General features: G+C 47.0%; 1 protein-coding gene across 7 annotated transcripts in view; it reads right to left on the bottom strand.

Annotated features, from left to right (window-relative positions):
• EEF1D (eukaryotic translation elongation factor 1 delta) overlaps positions 1-16,333 on the bottom strand; it is a 41,234-nt gene that overhangs the window by 5,918 nt on the left and 18,983 nt on the right. For 2 of the 7 annotated variants that reach the window (XM_058176330.1, XM_058176331.1), the window contains exons 3-7: positions 12,500-12,571; positions 6,276-6,347; positions 3,982-4,081; positions 3,783-3,886; positions 2,563-2,838 (exon numbers count right to left, since the gene is read on the bottom strand). In XM_058176330.1, coding sequence (XP_058032313.1) covers positions 2,563-2,838; positions 3,783-3,886; positions 3,982-4,081; positions 6,276-6,347; positions 12,500-12,571 — 624 coding nt within the window. The remainder of the gene's footprint in view (positions 1-2,562; positions 2,839-3,782; positions 3,887-3,981; positions 4,082-6,275; positions 6,348-12,499; positions 12,572-16,333) is intronic. The other 5 variants (XM_058176333.1, XM_058176334.1, XM_058176335.1 and 2 more) reach the window with 3 other exon arrangements.

Raw genomic sequence — 16,333 nt, forward strand, 5'->3', positions numbered from 1 at the left:
ATGTCATCTTCCCACCGAAGTGGTACCTATTTATCATCTTTGCATGCTTTCGAACTGCTAAGTGGGGCAAGCGAGGAACGGGAGCTCACCCTGTCACGCAGCCCTCGGGTCTCGAACCTGGGGGCTGTCTGTTTTCTCGCTGACAAGTCTTTCACCACTCAGCCATCGTGCCCTTTCAAAATTCCAGCAGAAATGTAATGGAAATTCAGGAGGAATCTGTGAGCCACTTTTCCAACTAACAAATGACAGGAAGCCCTCCAGTTTATGGCGTAATGGAGCCTGCCCATTAACGGTTGTAAGTTGTTGGAATGGTTAAGCATGATGCCCACATAATCATCTCTTTCCACTTATGACTGTATGACTGTAACTTGTTGCTGGTAATCCTTATGATTTATATTGATATATTGACCATCATTTGTGTTGTAAATGTTGTACCTTGAAGGTATCTTTTCTTTTATGTACACTGAGAGCATATGCACCAAGACAAATTCCTTGTGTGTCCAATCACACTTGGCCAATAAAAAAATCTCTTCTCTTCTCTTCTCTTCTCTTCTCCTCTGGTGCATTCAATGGCCAATAAAAAATTCTATTCTATTCTATTCTATTCTATTCTATTCTATTCTATTCTATTCTATTCTATTCTATTCTATTCTATTCTATTCTATTCTTCCTTTTATGTACGCTGAGAGCCTATGCACCAAGACAAATTCCTTGTGTGTCCAATCACACTTGGCCAATAAAAATTCTATGCTATGCTATGCTATGCTATGCTATTCTATTCTATCATATCATCTTACTTAATGACCACCATTTTGGCCCATCTGGATGCGGTCGCCAAGCACGGGTCCTTACTCAAACAGAGCAAACAAGGCAGGTAGCTAACCTCCGTGCACAGAACCGGCAGGCTGGGGTTTGGATCCTGGCGATCCGTGCTTCCTTTCTCCAACCCAGTACGCCAGCTCTCCCACCTGCTGTGTGCCAGAAAGCTCGGAACTTAGGAAGGGAGGCGGTGCCACACCGAGAAACAAAGTGGCTTGCAATCTTCTCTCCTGGCTTCGGTTGAGGAAGCCGGCAGGGTAAGATTGCAGATGGCTGCCAAGAGCTGAGATCACAATCAGGTGACCCAGGGGCATTGCAAGGCCCTGTCAACTGCCCAGCTGGCAAATCCAGAAAAAGAAACTCCTGGGATATTATTTTACCCAGAGTATAAAACTTTACAAACACACTGGCACAGAAGCAGCAAAACCAGCTCTCGGTTTCTCACGTGAAAGCAAGCATAGTGTTCTGTCTCCGTCCTCACTTTGGAGTAACGAGCTGGCCTACAGCCAGTGGATACATGGCTCCTATCAGTCCTGGCCGAGAAAATGCAGCTGCCTGCCAAAAAGTTCAAACAGATTAAGACTTCAGCTCACTTCAACACGGTTCAGCTAATTTGCTTCCCGTGAAATGAGAGCAGTCCCAAAGCTCCTTATATATCCTGTGGGGTGGGGCTCCTGCCCCACCCTTCCCTTTAATGACGCTGCCTCTTTAATCTTCTGAAGTGCGGGTCGATCCAGGCTTGATTAGTATGATTATCAGCTGGGTCTGAAGGCGTAACCTGGGGAAGGGAGGAATCAGGGGATGACGGCCTCATTACATCCTCCGACTGGTCTGGTTCTGGCTCCTGGAGCCGGGCCAAAGGAATCGGTGCTCCTGAGGTAAGCCTTACTGGCCCTTCCCCCTCACTCTTGGAGTCACTTTCGGGCATGGGGCCAGGTTCGGGGGCTGGAGCCACAACGCATAGTTAATTCCCCCAATTTCCCTACGGGCCACCTCTGGACGGAACCCGGGTCTTGGTTAAGCTGCGAGAACAAGAGAACAAGGTTTACCTGGTGCAGGAATCATTGCTAGAAATGTGAACAACTGCCAACTGCCAAAATGAGCTTGGCCCATTTCTGCTACTTTCCCAACCCCAAAGAAAATCAGTGAATCTTAAACCCAACCCTGTGAATGAGATCCAGAAGCCTCCTTTAGCAATCCTAGCCAGCAGTTCAAACCACCCTACCGTAACTCTTTAAGGCAGGGGTGTCAAACTGGATTTCTTCGAGGACCGGATCAGTATTGTAGTTCTCCTCTGCGGGCCAGCAAGGAGCGAGAGGGGGCAGACGGGACGGACATCTCCTGCAGCACCCTGCCAGCCAAAACAGTCCATGGGGAGGCTTCGCAGGGGGTCCATGCGGCCTGGTTTTGGCCGGCAGAGTGCTGCTGGAGGCCGGATAGGTTGAAAAGAGGCCACGGGGGGGGGGCACCCACAGCCCATTTTGGCCGGCAGAGGCACCACTGACCAGTCCTTTGATATTTAACCACCCTGTGGCCTGGATCCAGCCCGCGGGCCTTGAGTTCAACACCCCCTGCTTTAAGAGCAGAAAAGCAGATGAAAAACTCAGAAAAAGATGAAATTTTGTTTCGAGAGGATTGGTCCAGGATCCACGCGGCTTTTGTGGGCTCAAGGAGAAACAGGGAACGGGGGAGCGTGGGCTGGGCATGTGGGAACGTCAACCAGCCCCAGAGCCTCCCACTCACCGGCTTGACATCCAGAAGGATGGAGGACTTGGCAATCAGGCCCGGCTTCTTTGACTTCTTCTCGGCGTACTGCTTTAGCCGCTCTTCCCGAAGGCGGGCAGCTTCTTGGTCTTCCTCTTCTTCGTCGCTGCCAAACAGGTCGATGTCATCGTCTTCCTCGGAGGAGGCGGCAGCGGCGGCACCGCCCGGGGATTCTTCTCTGATGGTAGCTGAAGGGAGCACCACCTTCTTGGACGGGACGGCCAGGGGCTCAACTTTCTTCATGGGGGTGACGTGCTTTGCGGAAAAAAACAAGAAGGTGAGCCTCACCCCGAAAGCCCTTCCCGGGGGGGGGGGGGGAGAGGTTTTAAGAGTTTCATCAGAAAGGAGGAGGAGGAAGGCGTGGGAAGAAGGCCTGGCTTTCTCGACGCCCGCGGACACCACCCTTCAAAGGAGTCCATGCCAATTTGCCGCGGCCAACTTGCCGTTATGCTAATATAAAAAATATATATGGCGGAATAGAATCATTAAAGGAAGGATGCAAAAGGAGGGACAGAATGAAAGGTGAATGGCAACAATTAAAATAATTTTTATTTATTTTAAATAATTTAAACAGAATTGTTAAATTGTCCCGCAATGAGTTGTCCCATTCCCCCTTAAAACTACACGGGGGGGGGGGGGGGGGAGGACGTCACCTATAAAGCCCTGCATGGCATGGGTCCAACTATTTGAGGGACCTCGCCTGAAGGTTTTGGGACGGCCTCGCTCCAACCTACCCCTGCTCTACTCCTGAGGAGAACTGATTGGGACATCTCAACATTGCTCATCAGGCATCTAGCTCAGGGGTCTCCAACCTTGGTCCCTTTAAGACTTGTGGACTTCCAACTCCCAGAGTCCCTCAGCCAGCAAAGATGGTTGAGGAACTCTGGGAGTTGAAGTCCACAAGTCTTAAAGGGACCAAGGTTGGAGACCCCTGAGCTAGCTGTGTGAGTCAAGGCAAAGAAGCCTGTTAAATTAGGAGGTTGGACTAGAAGATCTCCAAGGTCCCTTTGCAACTCTGTTTTCTGTTCTGTTCCATTCCATTCCATTCCATCCCATCCCATCCCATCCCATCCCATTTCTATTCGTTGCTACGAAGGCCTTGGAAGGAATGGGCCTTGGATTTTAAAAAAAGCATGTGCTTTTTAAAAATGAGCAAAGCAATGGACAGGCATAAGACTTTTTTTTTTAGCACATTTTACCTGTGTTGGTGGAGGTGGGGAAGGATGATGGGAAGCCGATGCCCTTTCCAGCACGCTCAGGCGACACTCCAGTTTGGAGATAGCCACTTGGAGATTTGTGACCACTGAAAACAGTAAGAAAAAAGGATTATTAGAAGGATAGGATGCTACAATCCCTCAATCTAGAGCTACGATCAAGTCTTAGGGCATGGCTACTCACCGCTACGAAGCTGTTGGTTCTCTGCCTCCAAGTTAGCAATCCTGGTGACCACCTCATTTTGGTCTCCGGCTGGTCCTGCGGGGGAGGGGCCGCTGGCGGTCTGCAAGACACAGCGAGGACGAAGGGAGGAGGGGGAGGTGAGGCCAGGCCAAGCGCTGACCCCGACCAGACCCACAGACAACAAAGCCAAGCTGTAGCCACAAGAGGGAGATGGACAGGGGAGACTTCCAGAAAGCAACTGGGAACCAGTAAGAGCACAAGACCGGAAAAGCTTTTATGGTTTGCAAAGGAAAAGGAGATTCTTGAATACCCAGGATGTGTTTCCTTGATTTCTTAAAAGGATAATTAAATTAAGTAATTAAAAGTTGCAATGCTGGATGATCTAGCTATGAGGTTTCCTTGGCTGTCTGAGCTTGGTTCCTTCCTTCCTTCTCTCCCCTCCCTTCCTTCTTCTTGGTGCTCTCTAAGCTCGGTTGTTTTTTTGCAGACATTTCATGATCCATCTAGCTAACATCATCAGTGCTAGAGGGCAGTGGGGATAGCAGAGAGGAGGAGGAGGTGGAGAACTGTGTGGTCCTTGGTGCTCTCTGAGCTTGGTTGTGTTCTTGCAGACGATTCATTAACCAACTAGGTAATCTTATGACTGATGCCGAGAGAGCACCCAAGCGCCTCTCATTTCAACCCTGAGCTACCAAAGTTCTCCTTTACTGGTACTTTGCTAGGACATGGCCCAACATCTTCAATTGGAACTCTATGTTAAGAAAGGAAGTGCAAGAATGTAATCCTGTAATAAAATCTCTCCAACCCACAAGGCTGAGGGCAGAAAGACCTTTCCTTACTCAGGGTGGACAGAATGTCTGCCTCTCCCTAGGATCCACACAGGAACTCTAAAGAGCTTGGCTCCAAATCGATCAGCTACTGAGTTCCGCTTGATTTTTTTTTTTTTTTTTTTGTAAGCAGAAGGATTTATTTCTCCGGCCTTTAACAACATAGCCACTCTGGCAAAGTGCAAAAGCAGATTGTGAAACCTGCCAAAGATTCAAAACGGGGCTGGGGGAGCATGCGAGATATTAGCAGCGCAAAACTCTTCGAGTGAACTGAAGTCACTTTTGCATCCTGCTGCCTGGGTGGGAACGAATTTCTGCCAAACAACCGATTTTTTTTTTTCATTGGGAAAATCTACCCGGTTGTTAAAACATCCACCCGTCAGGTACAGGTTATCCTTGACTTACAACCAAATTCGTTTAGTGACCGTTCAAAGTTAAAACGGCACCAAAAAAAATACGGCACCAGCACTGAAAAAAGTAACTTTCGATCATTTTTCAATCTTACGACCGTTGCGGAAATCTCCACGATCACGTGATCAAAATCTGGACGCTTGGCAACCGGTTCATATTTATGACGGTTGCAGTGTCCTGGGGGTCACGTGACCCTCTTTTGTGACCTTCTGACAAACAGAGCCAGAGTCATTTAATAACCGTGTTACTGACTTAACAAATGCAGCGAAAAAGGTCGTAAAAGGGGCAAAATCCACTTAACAAATGTCTTGCTTAGCAACAGAAATTTTGAACTCCCTTATGGTTGTAAGTTGAGCACTACCTGTGCAAGTAAAGGACTTTATAGGGTATGACTAATATACTGGTAAGTATCTGATACTTAGGAGGCATAAAGGTAAAAGTTCCCCTCGCTCATTTGTACTAGTCGTTCCCAACTCTAGGGGGCGGTGCTCATCTCCGTTTCAAAGCCGAAGAGCCAGCACTGTCCGAAGACGTCTCCGTGGTCATGTGGCCGGCATGACTCAATGCCAAAGGCGCACGGAACGCTGTTCCCTTCCCACCAAAGGTGGTCCCTATTTTTTCTACTTGCATTTGCTATGTGCTTTTGAACTGCTAGGTTGGCAGAAGCTGGGACAAGTCACAGGAGCTCACCCCGTTATACGGCAGCACTAGGGATTCGAACCGCTGAGCTGCCGACCTTTCGATCGACAAGCTCTTAGCGTCTTAGCCACTGAGCCACCGCATCCCTTTAGGAGACATAGATGTCTCTAAAAGAAGGGAGGAATTATATTACAGCTTCGGAAGTCAAACACTGATCCCCTTCCAGAAAGTGCTTGAAGTTCCATAATTCAGAGCACGGAAATTGAGAGGCCAAAAATGCACAGAAATGGACAATGGACAGGACAGAGTTTTCCAAGCAGCACGAGAGGCATGTCGGATGGCTGTTTCTTCCATGCCAGCTGGGACAGACAGACAGACGGAAGGAAGGGGATCGCTTCCTTCCCATAAGCGACTTACAGCCGCGCGACTCCGGTGCTTCTTGGACCGAACACCAGGGGCTTCCAGAGGGATTTGCAAAACCGTCTTGAGCTGGAAAGGGCAAGATATATATATATATATTTTCTTGGTAAAATAATCCCATCACGATGGAGATTCATTCATGCAGTGCAGAAAGTTGGTGTAGCAGAAGCCTCACGTGCAGGAATTAAAAGGATTTAAAAAAAAATACTTTCAAAAGTACCAATATGCTGAGATTGTGAGAGCAATGAGGTGCAGAATATAAAGAGCAGGCTTAAGGTCCTCTTTAAACCGGAAAATGCTCATTACTTGGGCTGGAACCGGCTTACCCTGTGAATCTCAACTGCTGCATCTGCCTGTGGTTATGCTGTTTAAATCAGGGGTCTCCAACCTTGGCAACTTTAAGACTTGTGGACTTCAAGTCCCAGAACTCTTGGGAATTGGGAGACCCAGATTTAGAGAGACTCCTTTTCACAATAGAGTCAGAATTGTAATTAGGGTAACGAATGAACATTTGCTTGTTCTCCATGCAAGAAACGCTATGATGTGGAACAGGGGATTATTATGTAACATCCTTGGATGCACAAAATATTTGATGAGACGTGTCCTAACAGAATAACAAGAGTTGGAAGCGACCTCGGAGGTCCTCTGGTCCAACCCGCTGCTCAAGCAGGAGACCCTATACCAGGGGTCTGCAAACTTGGCTCCTTTAGTTTTTTCCCGAAGGCCATCACTCTGCTAAACAAATCATTCCCTCAACACTGTCAGACTATTTACTGAATCTGCACTACTATTAATCTTCTCATCGTTCCCATCACCAATCTCTTTCCACTTATGACTGTATGACTATAACTTGTTGCTGGCAATCCTTATGATTTACATTGATATATTGATCATCAATTGTGTTGTAAATGTTGTACCTTGATGAACGTATCTTTTCTTTTATGTACACTGAGAGCATATGCACCAAGACAAATTCCTTGTGTGTCCAATCACACTTGGCCAATAAAATTCTATTCTATTCTATTCTATTCTATTCTATTCTATTCTATTCTATTCTATTCTATTCTATTCTATTCTATTAAGACTTGTGGACTTCAACTCCCAGAGTTCCTCAGCCAGCTTTGCTCTCCTTAAAAACCTCCCGCGATGGAGCACCCACAACATTCGAAGGCAACTTTTGTTCCATTGGTTCATTGTTCTCACGGTCAGGAAATTAATTAAAGTTGATGAGTTTCCCATCCGTTGCTTCTTATCCTGCCTGGAGGTGTGATTTCTCTGCCAAAGTCCTGCCCTCTCTAGAACAGAATGTCCCTGCAATGCCTTGGCTTTTTTCCCAGGCCTGGCACAGGGCATCTGGGAACCTTTTTCATGAACGTTTTTTCAATGCTGGCTCAGGTTGCTTTGCTTGGGCCTGTAAGTTACGTACTGCACATATTGTAAACCGCCCAATGTCCTTATGCAGCTGGGTAGCCTTAAAAAAAAAAAAAAAGTAATAATAATGATTATGGCAGCCGGATTTGGCCAATGTTTCAAGTGCTCAATCCAGCCAAGGCACAAGTTTAAGTGTTTTAAAAGCAGCTGCTTACTTATCAAAGGGGAAATTAAGAATTTCCGTACATGTCATCCTCAATTGATGGCCCAAAATATCTGTTGCTAAGCGAGACGGTCGTTAAGTGAGTTTTGCCTGGTTTTAGGGCCTTTCCGGCTGCAGATGGGCCGGGATAGCTCAGGCAATAGAGAAGCCTGTTATTAGAACACAGCTGCCTGCAATTACTGCAGGTTCTAGTCCCACCAGGCCCAAGGTTGACTCAGCCTTCCACCCTTTATAAGGTAGGTAAAATGAGGACCCAGATTGTTGGGGGGGCAATAAGTTGACTTTGTAAAAAAAAAAAAAAAGAAAATATACAAATAGAATGAGACTATTGCCTTATACACTGTAAGCTGCCCTGAGTCTTCGGAGAAGGGCGGGATATAAATGTAAACAAACAAACAAAAAAAGTTAGGAACACAGCTGTTAAGTGAATCTGGCTTCATTAATTTTGCTTGTCAGAAGGTCGCAAAAGGGGATCATGAGACCTCCCAGGACACTTCCACCGTCATAAATGCGAGTCGGTTGTCCAGCGTTCAAATGTCAATCATGTAACGATGGGGATGCTGCAACGGTCGTAAGTCTGAAAAACGATCATAAGTCCCTTTTTTCGGTGCCATCGTAACTTTGAACGGTCACTAAATGAACTCTTCCAGGTAATCCTCGACTGACAACATTCCATTTAGAGTTATGATGGCCTGAAAAAAGACTTATGGGAATTTTTCACACTTGGTTGAGTGGCTATTTTTCACAGTTTGGTTGAGACTGAAAATATTTGAGTAATTTCAAGTGTTTTAGAAGCAGCTCTTTACATTAAAAAGAAAAAGGGAAACCGAGAATTATTTTTCCGTATTCTCCTTCAAGCTTTGACCTTTTGGGACAGATCTAATCCACCATGAAATATAATAACCACCTTAGCTGACAGTTCTCCAAGTGCCACTTAAAAATAGAATATGGATATTTAATACAGAACATCTGCAAAAAACCCCACAAGATATATCTTTGAACAGGAGGGCTACCACCGGCCGGCCTAAACCAGAGACAGCCAAAGCTACGTACGGTCAGTCCTTGATTTACGACCAGAGTTGAGCCCGACATCTTTTGTTGCTGAGCGAGACGCTTATTAAATGAGATTTGTCCCGTTTTACGACCTCGCTCGCCACAGCGGTTAAGTAATTCATGGCAGCTGTTTAGTAACGTGGTTGTTAAGTGAATCTGGCTTCCCCCATTGGGAGGAAGTCGCAAAAGGGGATCACATGACCCCGGGATACTGCGACCGTCGTAAGTATGAATCGGTTGCCAAGGGTCTGAATTTTGACCGTGTGATTGTGGGGATGCTGCAACGGTCGGACGTGTGAAAAACGGTTGTAAGTCATTTTCCAGGCCTATTGTAGCTTTGAACGGTCACTAAGTGAACGGTTGCAAGTCGAGGACTGCCTGTATTCATCTGCTAATAAAAGGGTTTTCCTCTCTTTCATACCCGGCATCTAATTGTCAATTTGCCATCAGAATTACCATCAGAGCCTCATTCAGGGACCGTCCTAAACCAACTCAAATCCTCACACCTGCCAGGGATGTTCGCACCGTCATATCCAATACAGGCAGTCCTTGACTTATATAACGTTTTTCACACTTACGACCGCTGCAGCATCCCCGTGGTCAGGTGGATCAGAATTCAGGTGCTTGGCAACTGGCATGTACTTATGCCTGTTGCAATGTCCCGGGGCCTGTTGCACGCGATCCTTGTTTGCAACCTTTTGACCAGCAAAGTCAATGAGAAGCCAAATTGATTAACAGTCGTGTTACTACCTTAATGACTGCAAGGATTGACTCAATGGCAAAGGCGGTCCTAAAACAGGGCAAGGTTCGCTTAACAACGGCCTCGCTTAGCAATGGGAATTTTGGGCTTGCTTATTGTCGTAAGTCGAGGATTAATTGTAAAGGTGCAGAGCTTGGCTTTCCAAGAGAAATGAAAGTTCCCCGATTGGAGCCGAAAAGTGGGAAAGGTGTAGGATTCTGATCTTCTATTGATTTCCAACTTGATTTCGCTCAATCCAGCAGCATCTCCACAGGGGCACCTGCTGGCCTGCAATGCTCACACACCTGGAAAGGCCCCGAATGAGGAAAACGGTCCTTAAATCAGTCTCAGTTTCCGTTAAAAAAACAAAATCGGAAAAATACAGAACAAGGTCTTGTTCTCTTTAAATGTTAAATATTAAATGTTCTAAATATTCCCTGTACCAGTTGCAATCTGAGTAGACTCCAGGTAAGTTGTTGGCTTACGACCATTTGTGTAGTGGCTATTTGAACGGCACCGAAAAAGTAATTTAGGACCCATACGACCGTCGCAGCATCCATTTGTGGTCATATATTCAGATGCTTGCCAACTGACTCACATTTATGACGGCTGAAGGGTCCCAGGGTCACCTTTTGTGACCTTCTGACAAGCAAAAGTCAATGGGGAAGCAAGGTTCACTTAACGACCGTGTTATGAATTGAACAACTGCACTGATTCATTTTAACAACGGTGGCGAGAAACTCAGTTAACTTAGCAAAGGAAATTTTGGATTCAATTTTCGTCATAAGTGGAAAACTACCTCTTATCTTCCCTGGGAAACCTAAGAGGGCAGGACAGAGAATCCTTGACTTACAACCATTCACTTAGTGACCGTTCAAAGTTACAATGGCACTGGAAAAAAGTGACTTATGACCGTTTTTCTGACTTACGACCGTTACAGCCTCCCCCATGATCAAAATTGAGACAGTTGGGACCCGACTCACATTTATGACAGTTGCAGTGTTAGCGGATCCCCTTTTGCGACCTCCCGACAAGCAAAATCATTGGGAAAACCAGACTCACTTAATGACAGTGTTTCTAATTTAACAACAGCAGTGATTCACTTAACAACTGTGGCAAGGAAGGTCATAAAACGGGGCAAAATTCACAACTAATGTTTCACTTAGCAACAGAAACTGGGAGCAGAACTTCCATTGCTCAGCAAGGCGGTTATGAAGGGGCCGCGGTTGTTAAGTGAATCACACAGTCCTTAAGCGAATCCGACTTTGCTTGTTGGAAGCCCAGCTGGGAAGGTCGCAAGCAGCGATCGCATGACCCCAGGACACGGAGGCCAAGCGCCCACATTTTGATCATCTGACGGTGGGGATTCCTCACAGTCGTAAGTGTGAGGAATGGCCATAAGTCACTTTTTTCAGGGCCATGGTCGCTTTGGATGGTCACTAAATAAAATGCCTGTAATTCGAGGACTACCTGTACAGTGAAAAGGGACACAGAGTGAGGCTATTCTTGTTCTCTCTCCTTCTGAGGAAGAATTAAGGAAAATCCTGCAAGAATTTTGAATTGTGCATTCTGGCACCAAACAGCCCGTGTTACAGGTACTCCTCGACATACGACCACAATGCAGCCCGAACATTTCTGCTGCAAACCCAGACACGTTGTTAAGTGAGTTTCGCCCGTTTACAACCTTTCCGGCCACAGCTGTTAAGTGAATCGCTTGCATGTGTTGAGTCACACGGTTCTGGCTTCCCCGTCGATTCTGCTCATGGGAAGATCGCATGACTCCGGGACACTGCAACCGTCGTAAATATGAGTCAGTTGTCAAGCATCCTGCATGTAAATCACGTGACCATGGGGATGCTGCCAGAATCGTAAGTGGAGAAAGTCAGGGTCGTGGTAACGTCAAGCGGTCGCTAAACGAACTGTTTTAAGTCGAGGACTACCTATAGTTGTTTATAAAATAAACAATAAAAAATAAAAAAATTCTATTCTATAGTTGTTTAGGTTTAGTCTGCAAAAGCGTTACTCCCTGGAGGAAGCCGAGCCTTAGATTTCCTTGTCTGCGATATTGTGCTTTGCAGGATAGAGTTCATCTCACACGATCCCAGCTCTCTAACTTAAGGCAGGAGAATCCAAACAGGCAGTCAAACACAGGGTGTTTTTATTTCTTTTCTTTTTTTTCTCCAAAGGTGACTGGAGTTTGTTTTCCCTTGAAGACGTTTCGCTTCTCATCCAAGAAGCTTCTTCAGTTCTTGATCGGAAGCTTCAGCAGAACGGAAGAAGCTCCTCGGGTGAGAAGCGAAACGTCTTCAAGGGAAAACAAAGTCCAGTTGCTTTTAGGAAGAAGAAAAAAGGCACCTTTGGGACAATCATGACCTGGATGGCTGAGAATCTCCACAGACAACCACACAGGTAAGAGTTTATCGGAGATGGGGGAGGAAGAGGAGGGAGGACTGTGGGGTCCTTGATGGCCTCTGAGCTTGGTAGTTTTCTTGCAGACGTTTCATGACCCAACTATGGAACATCATCAGTGCTGGAAGGGAGTGGGGTTTGCAGAGGGAAGGGAAGAGGAAGGGGAGGGAGGAGGAAGTGGAGGTCTGTGGGGCCCTTGGTGGTTCTCCGAGCTTGATAGCTTTCTTGCAGACATTTTATTACCCAACTATGGAACATTATCAGGGAAGGAAGGAAGGAAGGAAGGAAGGAAGGAAGGAAGGAAGGAAGGAAGGAAGGAAGGAAGGAAGGAAGGAAGGACGGACTGAGAGATATGCCACAGCCAGGGAAAAAAAAAAAAAAAAGAACGGAAAGAGCCAGCTGGTGAGAGAGCATCTGAGTACTCACTCCGGCTAGTGACTTCTGGATATTCTCCCTTGCTCTGGCAATGTCGCGCAGGATGGTGCTGGCGCCGTTCTCCTGCAAACATGCAGAAAGAACCAAGTGGTGTGTTTTCCTTCTCTTTCTTTGTTTCCAAAGAAGTGCATACAGACACAGGAGAAGTTCCCCAAAAGTGGCTCAAAATGAAAGGGACCCTTTTTAAGGTGCGCAACAGCTGGCTGTGGGGAAAGGGAACAGCATGAAAATTCGCCTGCTCAGCGCAAGGGCTAAAGGCTGCCGTAGACTTTTCCTGCACTGTTCGGAAGTCAGGCGGCTGTCAGTCAGGGATGGTTTGCAAAGGCGGGTTTTTTTTTAAAATACACCAGCAAAATTGTAATGTTTCCCGTTTGAGTGTTCTTCACCTTCCCCCTCCTCCCAGTAGATTATGGCACAGTCATACCACATTTCAACGAGTACAAGAGATGAAAATACAAAATACGAAACAGAAAATCTAAAAATACTGGGAATGTTATGTCTCGATCAGGAGTCTCCAAACTTGGCAACTTTTAAGCCTGGAGGACTTCAACTCCCAGAATTCCCCTGGGGGGAAACTGAAGTTCTCCAGGCCAGGGGTCTCCAACCTTGGTCCCTTTAAGACTTGTGGACTTCAACTTCAAAGCTGGCTGAGGAACTCTGGGAGTTGAAGTCCACAAGTCTTAAAGGGACCAAGGTTGGAGACCCCTGCTCCAGGCAATTGGAAGTCCTCCAGGCTTAAAGTTGACACGGTTGGAGACCGTGTAGATCAGGGGTGTCCAAACTTGGTCCCTTTAAGACTTTTGGACTTCAACTCCCAGAATTCCTCAGCCAGCTTTGCTGCTCGGCAAAGACCAACTACGTGCGCCATCCATCCATTTGCGCAGCCCGGTTCCGAATGGGCCAGGACCCGTTAGTGGGCAGCGGCCCAGAGGTTGGGGGACCCCTGATCTAGATTACGGATATAATCTTTTGCTTCTTTGCGTCACAGCCAGAAAATCAATAAAGTCTCCATTAGGGGCCCCTGTTTTTTTGCACTGTGTCACCATATGTGGGATAGCTTGTTTTTCAGCCCCAAAGTCACAATTTGGTGATGGCAATTTGTCCCACTCGCAGAGGGCATCTGCACACCTATCGTGGCCACTGTGAATTTGGTTTGGTGTTCTTCGTGTTGCACAGGGCGGATCAAACCCAGGTGGGTTTTCCACAATTCAAGGCAAACTTCGACAGGAGGGTGGGGATGGGGGGGGGGGGGTTAGGGGTTTCTGTCCGATTTTGTTTTCACCTTTTGTAAATGTTAACATCATCTTCAACAGGTACTTTAGTGGCAGAAATGCAGCTAGCCCTTGACTTGCGACCACAAGTTGAGCCCAAAACCTATGTTGCTATGTGAGACGTTTGTTAAGTGAGTTTTGCCCCGTTTTGCGACCTTTCTTAACCACAGTTGCTAAGTGAATCAGTGCAGTTGTTAAGGGAGTAACGGGGTCGTTAAGTGAATCGGGATTCCCCATGGACTGTGCTTGTGAGAAGGTGGCAAAGGGGATCACGTGACCCCGGGACACTGCAACGGTCGTAAGTACAGGTCAAAATTCAGTGTCTGAATTTTAATGACATGACTATGGGGATGCCACAACAGTCGTAAGTATGAAATACGGCCATCAGAAGGTTTGCAAAAGGGGATCACGTGACTGGGGGAATGCGGCAACAGTCATAAGTATGAGTCTGTTGCCAGGCGTCCGAATTTGGATCACACGACCAGGTGGATGTTGCAACGGTCATAAGTGTGAAAAACAGTCATAAGTCCCTTTTTTCAGTACCGTTGAAACTTCCAAGGGTCACTAAATGAATTGTTGTCATTTGAGGACTCTACCTGTAGCTGGATGGAGAAGTTAAGTTCCATAACCTCCTGGTAGGAAGTTGGAACCAATCGGCATGAAGGGTCTGCACCTACCCACAATGCACAGCTGGGATTGGGGGGGGGGAATGTTTGCATCAGCCCGTCTGCGGCCCTCGGCAACCTCCGCTTACCCATCAAACCCTTCACACCATCGCTTTTGTGGCAATAGTTGTGGCCAGTTGTTATCAACTCTACATGGCCACATGAATTCTCCTGCAATACTGCCACGGGGGTGGGGGGGTAACCACCTAAATTCAGCATTAAGCAGCGGAGGGGAACTATGCCCAGCCAAGCCATCCTTAGGCCACACTCATGCTGCTGTCAGTGAAATTTCTGGCCGTAAAAAAGGGGGCACGTGCAAAATACACCACAAACTGCTTCCATAATTCTATCGGTTTCTGGCCCAAACCCAAGTCTGTAGGTTCATTTGGGGAAACTGAGAAATACAATAAAAAATGTTATTTATCCTCAGGATATTCCGGCCAGCATTGCAAGATGAGTAATTTATTTGGGTTGTTTTTTTTGGGGGGAGGGGTTATTTCTAAACTGTCCACCACACATGCATACCTCTGGGTGGTTATGTGTATTAAATTGGAGGCGACTTAAATTCTGTGCTCCCAAATTTGAAGAACACTCTGTTTGCATATTAAAGGTCTTTAAAGGTAAAGGTAAAGGTTCCCCTCGCACGTATGTGCCAGTCGTTGCCGACTCTAGGGGGCGGTGCTCATCTCAGTTTCAAAGCCGAAGAGCCAGCGCTGTCTGAAGACGTCTCCGTGGTCATGTGGCCGGCATGACTCAACGCCAAAGGCGCACGGAACACTGTGACCTTCCCACCAAAGGTGGTCCCTATTTTTTCTACTTGCATTTTTACGTGCTTTCGAAACTGCTAGGTTGGCAGAAGCTGGGACAAGTAACAGGAGCTCACCCCATTACACGGCAGCACTTGGGATTCGAACCGCTGAGCTGCCGGCCTTTCGATCGACAAGCTCAACGTCCTAGCCCCTGAGCCACTGCTTCCCTACCAAAAGGCCTTTAAAAAGGGCCTATCCCTCCTGTCCCTCCTATCAAGGACTGAGAAAATGAAAAACTGAAGGGGGCTGGTAGTGGGACAGGGAAAAATACTGGAACGAATAAGCAGAAAGGGCTTGTGACACGACTAGCTGTGGGATCAAAACAGGCTGATCTAACAATTCCCATTCAGATAGCTCCACCAGCTAAGGACACAGGGTGACAAACGCTTTCTCTCTAAAGTGAGGAATAAAATGATTTAAAAAAAAAAAAGATTTTCAAAATGCAACTGCAGTACAGAATTCCGATCGATTGAGCTCCCGAACAAAGCCCCACATAGAAGGGGCTGCTTTAATGTGTCCGGATAGCGTCTCTTTGGTGCTCTCTGAGCTTGGTGGCATTTCATTATCCCACTAACATCATTAAGTGCTAGAAGGGAGCACTACATACAGCACTGATGCCGTTCCCTAGTTGGGTCATGAAACGTCTGCAAAAAAAAACACCCTAAGCTCAGAGAGCACCAAGGCCCTCACACTTCAACCCTGAGCTACAAAGACTCCCTGCTATTATAGTATCTTTTGAGTCGTGAGCATACAAGCCCAGGAGAACAAGGCCCACACGCGCACTTTGCAATCTTCCGCATACAACCAGGAGAACCACTGAAAACCAGTAGCAGCTGCATGGAGATGGGGCGGGGCTGGGCTGGGCTGGGAATCATGCGGCTTAAAAAACGCAGCTAAACAGGACGGCATAGCGCCAGTGCAGGTGGATGGGCCCACCCACAGGTCACAACTACCGGTTTGCCTGAACTGGCTGAATCCCACCTCTGGGCTTATATTAATAAGCCAGTTTCAAACCAGGAACCCTGGCTTGTCCCAGAAGAGGGAATGGTCCCAGTGACAGACAATGCAAAATGGAGGGAT

The sequence above is a fragment of the Ahaetulla prasina genome, chromosome 3, assembly GCF_028640845.1.
Source record: "Ahaetulla prasina isolate Xishuangbanna chromosome 3, ASM2864084v1, whole genome shotgun sequence".
Classification (NCBI taxonomy): domain Eukaryota; kingdom Metazoa; phylum Chordata; class Lepidosauria; order Squamata; family Colubridae; genus Ahaetulla; species Ahaetulla prasina.